The sequence below is a fragment of the Bison bison genome, unplaced genomic scaffold, assembly GCF_000754665.1.
Source record: "Bison bison bison isolate TAMUID 2011002044 unplaced genomic scaffold, Bison_UMD1.0 scf7180017864180, whole genome shotgun sequence".
NCBI classification, from domain to species: Eukaryota; Metazoa; Chordata; class Mammalia; order Artiodactyla; family Bovidae; genus Bison; species Bison bison.
The window spans coordinates 13,908,762-13,917,528 of record NW_011494752.1 but is presented as its reverse complement, the minus strand read 5'-3'; the positions used below and the strand labels follow the sequence as shown (position 1 = coordinate 13,917,528).

Sequence of the window (8,767 nt, the reverse complement as noted above, 5' to 3'; positions counted from 1 at the left end):
ACAGAAGAACTGTACAAAAAAGATCTTCATGACCCAGATAATCATGATGGTATGATCACTCACCTAGAGGCAGACATTCTGGAATGCGAAGTCAAGTGGGCATTAGGAAGCATCACTATGAACAAAGATAGTGGAGGTGATAGAATTCCAGTTGAGCTATTTCAAATCCTAAAAGATGATGCTGTGAAAGTGCTGCACTCAATATGCCAGCACATTTGGAAAAATCAGCAGTGGCTGAGAACAGGACTGGAAAAGGTCAGTTTTCATTCCAATCCCAAAGAAAGGCAATGCCAAAGAATGCTCAAACTACCACACAATTACGCTCATCTCACATGCTAGTAAAGTAATGCTCAAAATTCTCCAAGCCAGGCTTCAACAGTATGTGAACCATGAACTTACAAATGTTCAAGCTTGTTTTAGAAAAGGCAGAGGAGCCAGAGATCAAATTGCCAACATCCATTGTATCATTGAAAAAGTGAGAGAGTTCCAGAAAACATCTACTTCTGCTTTATTGACTATGCCAAATCCTTTGACTGTGTGGATCACAACAAACTGTGGAAAATTCTTCAAGAGATGGATATACCAAACCACCTGACCTGCCTCCTGAGAAAACTGTATGCAGGTCAGGAAGCAACAGTTAGAACTGGACATGGAACAATAGACTGGTTCCAAATCAGGAAAGGAGTACGTCAAGGCTGTACATTGTCACCTTGCTTATTTAACTTATTTGCAGAGCACATCATGAAAAACACTGGGCTGAGTGAAGCACAAGCTGGAATCAAGATTACTGGGAGAAATATCAATAACGTCAGATATGCAAATAACACCACACTTCTGGCAGAAAGTGAAGCAGTAAAGAGCCTCTTGATGAAGGTGAAAGAGGAGAGTGAAAAAGTTGGCTTAAAACTCAACATTCAGAAAACTAAGATCATGGCATCTGGTCCAATCACTTCATGGCAAATAGATGGGGAAACAGGGGAAACAATGACAGACTTTAATATTTTGGGCACCAAAATCACTGCAGATGGTAACTGCAGCCATGAAATTAAAAGACACTTGCCCCTTGGAAGAAAAGTTATGACCAACCTCGACAGCATATTAAAAATCAGAGACATTACTTTGCCAACAAAGGTTCATCTAGTCAAAGCTATGGTTTTTCCAGTAGTCATGTATGGATGTGAAAGTTGGACTACAAAGAAAGCTGAGTGCTGAAGAATTGTTGCTTTTAAATTGTTATGTTGGAGAAGACCCTTGAGAGTCCCTTGGACTACAAGGAGATCCAACTAGTCAATACTAAAGGAAATCAGTTATGAATGTTCATTGGAAGGACTGATGTTGAAGCTGAAACTCCAATATTGGCCACCTGATGTGAAGAACTGACTCATTTGAAAAGACCCTGATGCTGGGAAAGATTGAACGCAGGAGGCAAATGGGACAACAGAGGATGAGATGGCTGGATGGCATCACCGACTCAATGGACATGGGTTTGGGTGGACTCCGGGAGTTGGTGATGGACAGGGAAGCCTGGCGTGCTGCATTCAACGGGGTTGCAAAGGGTCAGACACGACTGAGCGACTGAACTGAACTGAGCCAGGTGAAGAATTGATATTCTAAGAGAGTTTGCAGCAATGTGCAGGGATGGATTTGAAACAGGTCTGGATGTGTCTGGGGAGCTGATGGTACAGACCAGGTCTGTGTCAGTAGGACGGTATTGCAGAGGGAGGCACTCCAGGGTGGCACTCCCTTGTGAGGGAGGGAGAATCAGCATAAGAAACTGAGGGAGGGGAGATTCTGAGGCCCTAGAATCCGTATCCCACCCCAGCTGGTGCATGTCTGTGTCCTAGGAGTGGGTGGCTACAGATAAAGAGAGAAAGAACTCTGGCTAAAAGCTAAAAGGATGCTGGTGAAAGCATTACTGGAGAACACAGTCTCTTGGAGACACCTGTCCCCCTCCGTTCTGGCCATAGGTAAACCACTGCCCTGAAGACTCTCCTTGGGAGAGGGGAGCAACGGCATCCCCTGACAGCTGGGGTCTCCTGTGAGGACCTGAGATATTACTTTGGGAATTTTTAGAATTCCTTAGGAGGGCTTTGGCTTCTCTGGTGGCTCAGACAGTAAAGAATCCACCTGCAATGCAGGAGCCCAGGGTTTGATCCCTAAGTCGGGAAGATCACCTGAAAAAGGGAATGGCCACCCACTCCAGGATTCTTGCCTGGAAAATTTTATGGATAGAGGAGCCTGGTGGGCTACAGTTCATGGGATCACAGAGAGGAGAACATGACTGAGTGGCCAACACAACAGGAGGGACTTTCGGGAGGTGGCGGGGTGCTGGGACGCCTTGTGTCAGTCACTAAGCTTCCTCCCCAGGTGGTAAAGGCTGGAGAAACCTGGTGAGGAAACCTGGTTAAAAATATACGATAGCCAGACTGACGTTAACTGAAGTTTATTGATCATGTGTATTTTCTCCTTGCCTTAAAAACAATCAGCATCACCTGGAAATGGCAGAAAATGAAGGCCAGGGAGCTGGGCCCTGAACAGAGCCCCTGGGGTATTGGATGAGACCCTTCTCTAAAAGCTCTTACAGCTTCTGAGAGGGTGGAGCCACTCAGGGGTAGAGATGTACTACACTGAGATGTATTTTAGTTAAAAATGTAAGTTCAGGGTTGGGCAGATCTGGGTTCAGACAGTTGTTTACAAATTGTCTTCAGGCAAATTGTGAGTTTTTTTCCCCTAAGACTCAGCTTCTTTCTACCTTTATGAAATGGGGGCAACAGTGGGGCCAATCCTAGAGGTTTTGTTGATGCTTAAAGGAGACGATGCAGGCAAAGCTTTTTTCAGTTCCTAGCACATGTAAGGGAGAAGGCAATGGCACCCCACTCCAGTACTCTTGCGTGGAAACTCCCATGGACAGAGGAGCCTGGTAGGCTACATACAGTCCATGGGGTCGCGAAGAGTCAGACACGACTGAGTGACTTCACTTTCACTTTTCACTTTCATGCATTGGAGAAGGAAATGGCAATCCACTCCAGTGTTCTTGCCTGGAGAATCCCAGGGACGGCGGAGCCTGGTGGGCTGCCGTCTATGGGGTCGCACAGAGTCGTACACGACTGAAGTGACTTAGCAGCAGCAGCAGCAGCACATGTAAGTGCTCAATGCACTTAATTATATTTGACTCTGGAGATGCTCCCCAGGGCTAAAAGCCAGAGGCCTGACAGGTGTGCTTCCTGTGAGCCCAAGGGCAGGTAGACGGGGGAATGGGGCAGCTACTGCAGAGTGGGCTGAATTTTCCTGCTTTAGACTTTTCTGTATCTTCTAGATTTTCTTAAAGAACCATGTAGATGGTCTTGTATCCTGAAGACTTTGATCAATATCTTATCCATTATCCATGCAAACATTGTACCCTGAAAGGCTGCAGAATGGAACTGGAGGCCTGTTTTGGAGAACTTTCTGTTATTCCCATTTCTGGAGTTTTCTGGAGTGGGAGCAGGGTGCCATCTGTACAAATTCTCCAAGATCTTGGGTCTAATCACTGAGCATACTTCTGTCCCAGCTTCTTTGTGAGATCATGGATGCCTCCCTGTTCATAAATTCAACAATTCCTCACTTAAGTAAATAAACACACAGAATACTTACATCAGTGGCCAACAGCTCCTCACTGTCATCGATACTGGCCACGGTGACCTCTCCCTGGCTCACGAAGGGGAAGTCAAAGGGGTTGGTTGAAATGAGAAGCAGGTCTGTGGAGCAGGAAGATCCCTTTAGCATCTTATGCACAACTGACTCTGGGATTTTTCCAATGAGACTGGTTTGGAAGATAAGAATTGTAACTAAGGAAACTTACCGATGAGTTCTGGCTTCTTGTTGGACATGATTTGGTAAAAAATATGATAGCTTCTCTCACTGGATAATTGAAACGTCACCCTGGATTTTTCTAAGAGATCTAAGGCAACAAAAAGCAATGTGATTTTTATGTTCCCCAGGAGATGACCCTGGGGCCAAATTCAAGGTGTGTGTTTGGACTCACAGGTTTCAATGTCTGCTGACGCAAGCTTTCCTGTGGCTCCAAAGTGAATCCGAATGAACTTCCCCTGTCCAACGACAGATTGACAAACACCATGGTTATTCTGGGCTTCCCTGGTGGCTCAGACAGTGAAGAATCTGTCTGCAATGCGGGAGACCTGGGTTCGATCCCTGGGCCGGGAAGATCCCTTGTAGAAGGGAAGGGCTACTCACTCCAGTATTCTTGCCTGGCGAGTCCCATGGACAGAGGAGCCTGATGGGCTACAGTCCATGGGGTCGCAAAGAGAATCACTGAGAGACTGACACATGGCCATTCTATTTGCATGGTATTGTTGCAGCCTCTGTTAGGTGAGACTGTGGATGGTGGGACATGTAGGGTCAGCAAGGGTGATGCCAGAAGCCTGAGGACTTCCTTCTCTCCATTTGCTTGGCATCCGGTCCCCCCACCAGCTCAGCCAAGCCTCAGATAGCTCTGCCCAAAGCCCATGGCTCTGTCCCTTTAGCTCTGGGGATGCCTGTGAGCTCCCTCTCAACTCTCTCTTGGGACCACCTCTCACCTGACTGCCTCCTTGGTCTCTGTCTTGCTCAAACTCTCCATAACATCTTTGCATTGATAACCTGGTTGGAATAACTAACTTCTTTTTTGCCTCTGGGTGCTACTTTTTTTTTTTAATTAATTTTATTTTATTTTTAAACCTTACATAATTGTATTAGTTTTGCCAAATATCAAAATGAATCCTACATATTCATTTTTGAGATTTCTTGCCTCATATCCCCTTACTGTTTACTACAGGCAAACCTAGCTCCCAGGAGGAGCTGGTTCCCTAAAGACCCACTCAGCACCTGGGTTCACTCAGTTTGGGGTAGTCAGAGGTGAAATTACATGTAGTATATATATATGTGTGTGTGTGTGTGTGAATGTACGCGTGTGTATGTGTGTGTATATTCCCTCCTTACATTGTTCATTAACTTGGTCTCTGCCATTCTGTGAGCAGATTCGAGGGCAAAAATCCTGCCTTGCTTGTTCACCCACAGACGCTGGAATCTACTGTACTCAGTGATATTCTCAGTATTTTCTGAATGAAGCCTAAAGCAGAGCTAATGAAGGATCAGCCAAGGTTTATGTGAATTATGTGTTGGGTTCTCAGGAGTTTTAGCTCCTTAATGGAAGTGCCTCGGGCACTTGCTCCTCTGGCCAGTGAAATTCGATAGAAGACTGGATATTTGTTTATTTGCCAGTGTCGGAGGTAAATGCCTCTTTGGTTGAGCTAATCCTAAGTGAAATGTTGAAGGATGGGGCACAGCCTTCGATTTAAATTTTTCCCCAATTTTTGATCTCTGCTGCCTTCACCAGGTTTTTCGTCCTCCTGACTTGGAGAAGGTCAATTCTGCTAACTAACTTCACACTAAGGTTTTCATGGCTAGTAAGTCAGTGGATGTTGCTCAACGGACTTCTGCATTTTAAAATGATTCCACTCCAAAAGACCAATTATTGCATAAAGAAATTGCTCTGTACTTGTGGAATTTGAGTCATTGTGACTTCAGGATGCTCTTGTGCGTGTATGTGCGTGCTAAGTAGCTTCAGCTGTGTCTGACTCTTTGTGACCCCCATGGACTGTAGCCTGCCACGCTCCTCTGTTCATGGGATTCTCCAGGAAAGCATACTGGAGTGGGTTGCTGTGCCTTCCTCCAGGGGATCTTGCCAACCCAGGGATCGAACGCACTTCTCTTGTGTCTCCTGCTGTCAGGTGGATCCTTTACCACTAGTGCCACCTGGGAAGCCCCAGGATGCTCTAAGGTGATGTTGATTAGTTAGGGAAGGATAGCTAAATCCTCCCTGTGCTGGGAATAAGCCAGCATGTTCTTGGAAGTGTATCAGAATATCCCGGTTAGGCAGCTTGATCTGAATCACTTGAGGGTAGATGAAGCCGGGAATACCCTAGTTTGTGTGGCCATTTTCTCACATCCAGCACTGGAGGAGAGGGTTTGGTTTCTGGGGGCTGTTGACAGTTGGAATGAGTCTTACAAATCTCGAGGAGTTGTCATTCCTCACAGTCTTGGCGTTTCCAAAAGCCTCCAGGAGGGGATTGGCCTGGATGATCTGATCTTCCAGGGTTCCCTAAAAATAATAGAAGAGGAAAAGGGAGGACTTTGGACATCTTCTGAAGTAATTTCTTAGTGACTCTAAAGTATGCTTGCTCTGGGAAGGGATTAGGGAGAGATGTCACACAGTCCAGGCTGGTGGCCGGTGCAGAATGTGGAAGTACCCAGAAGCCCATCTCTACTCTACTGAAGGAGGCTTCAAGGTCTCATCCAAGAAAGGGTTTTAGCACAGCATCACAGTGACTTCTGGCCACACCAGATTCCTGTTTGGACTACTATCCACTCCATCTCGATTTCCCAGACCGCTTTTTTCCTCTGACAACATTTCATTATAAAATACAGATTTTTAGAGTACAGACCTATGTTACTGCCTGCACCAGGATCCATTTATATAGATATTTGGGTTCAGAAGTAGAATTTAGACTGTGAGCAACGAAAGTGACCCATATGATAGAAACAGTGATTCTTGAAAATATTTTTAAGTTGCATAAAATATTTCATGAAAATTATTATTTAAAAGTCCTCTTATGGAAAGCAGAATTTTCACCCTCCCCCTTCCATGCATGATTGCTTATCTTTCTGGCTCTCTGGAAACTATTGTCCAGCCCAGTCGTTCTCAAAGTGTGGTCCCTAGACCAGCTAGCTGCATGAAGAGTGGGAAAGTGAGAGAAATGCAACCTGCCAGGACTGTGAAGGTGAGATAGGAATTTCAAGCAGAAATCCTGGGCCGGGAGCCTAGCAATCCTCTGAGAACCTCTGGCCTAAACCACTCCTTCTCCAGAGGAGGATGTGGAGATGGTCAAGGTCATTGGGCTGTTGCTGATGGGGCCTGTGCTAGAGCCTGAGTCCACGAGGTGGAGCCATTTCTTGTCTTGTCCCCTAAGTACTCCCAGGCAAGACCTCTTCCTGTACATCTGTGCTGAGCACAGAGCCCTGCACAGAATACCTAGTGCTCACCCAAGATTTAAGTTGTACTTATTCCAGAAGGCTTCCAGGGGCAGGAGGCTGCTCACCTGCATCTTGCCTGGCTGCTGCTCCTTCTTCTTGTCTCCAGTGACTGCAATTGTTGCAAAGTACTGGATGACACGCTTGGTGTTCACCGTCTTCCCAGCTCCAGATTCTCCACTGTTGATTTAAAAGTGAGATATGCAGACATAGAGAACAGACCCATGGGTGGAAAGAGGCCCAACAGGAGAGGGGAGATGAAAGACAGATGGACCAGAAGTTTTGGATTAGAAGATGCAAACTATTATATGTAGGATGGATAAGCACCTGGGTCCTACCGTATAGCACAGGAAACAATATTTAATATCCTGTGATAAACCATGGGAAAAATATGGAAATATATTGTATATATATAATTGCATATATAAGAATTGTGTACATAAGAATATATACACATATATACCTGAATCACTTTGCTGTACAGGAGAAGTTAACACAACATTGTAAATCAACTATACTTCAATAAAATACATTTTTTTTTGTGTGTGTGTGTAATAAAGTTTTATTAAAGTATAAAGGAGATAGAGAAAGCTTCTGACATAGGCATCAGAAGGGGGCAGAAAGAGTACCCCAAAATACATTTTTTTTAAAAAAAGTAAGTGAGAAGCAGAGTGGAAGGGATGGATGGGCCTCTTCCAAGTCATCCTAGAGCAGACATGGGTTACTCACGTGATGAGGATGGACTGGTTATCTCGATCTAGAAATACAGAGGGAAGCAGAACAGAATCAATGACCAACCAAGAGGCAGGATGTACAAATAAGGCAACACTGGGTAGGGGTGGGTAGAGCCCCTGAGGTCCAGTTCTGAGTTTGCCATAACTAGTGGTGTGATGATTTGGGTATATCTAATCTTTAGGGCTTCCCTAGTAGCTCAGCAGTAAAGAATCCATCTGCCAAGCAGGAGATGTAGGTTTGATCCTTGGATTGGCAACCTACTCTAGTATTCTTGCCAGGGAAATCCCAAGGACAGAGGAGCCTGGCAGGCTATAGTCCATGGGGTCACAAAAAGTCAGACATGTCTGAGCAACTAAACATACACAATCTTCTTTGAGACAATTTGTGCAGATTTCCCAAATGTAGGATGTGTAATGTGGGCAGCATGGGACGTGAACAGTGAGTCCCACGGTGTGAAAGTTCTTCACATTCACAGATCTTAATCTCCTCACTAGCACTGTCTTATCTCCCTTTTTAACAACAACAACCACAAAAACGCAAGTCTCAGACCCAGAACTTGTAAGAATGCACAGCTTCTATTAATAATTAGACTTATGGATGCTTATTTGTTGTCACTGCATTTTTCTTTTCCCTTTCCCTTTTACTTGAAGGTGACAATGGTTTTCCATTTACAATAGGTTGAATTGCAAAATTCATAGGTTGAGGTCCCAACCCTTAATACCTCAAAATGTGACCTTATTTGGAAATAGGGTCATTGCAGATGTCTTTAAAGATGCAATCATACTGGAGTAGGTGAGAAGCCTCCGTCATGAGAAGCCTGAGCACCAAAGCTAGAGAATGACCCCTGCTCGCAGCAACTAGAGAAAGCCAGTGTGCAGCAATGAAGACCCAGCACTGCTGCTGCTGCTGCTGCTAAGTCGCTTCAGTCGTGTCCGACTCTGTGCAACCCCATAGACAGCGGCCC

At 45.2% G+C, this 8,767-nt stretch overlaps 1 protein-coding gene across 1 annotated transcript in view; it reads right to left on the bottom strand.

The window, feature by feature from the left end:
- MYH13 (myosin, heavy chain 13, skeletal muscle) overlaps positions 1–8,767 on the bottom strand; it is a 49,791-nt gene that overhangs the window by 36,951 nt on the left and 4,073 nt on the right. The window contains exons 6-9 of the mRNA XM_010843191.1: positions 6,047–6,139; positions 4,025–4,088; positions 3,842–3,940; positions 3,634–3,737 (exon numbers count right to left, since the gene is read on the bottom strand). Of these exons, the coding sequence (XP_010841493.1) occupies positions 3,634–3,737; positions 3,842–3,940; positions 4,025–4,088; positions 6,047–6,139 (360 nt within the window). The remainder of the gene's footprint in view (positions 1–3,633; positions 3,738–3,841; positions 3,941–4,024; positions 4,089–6,046; positions 6,140–8,767) is intronic.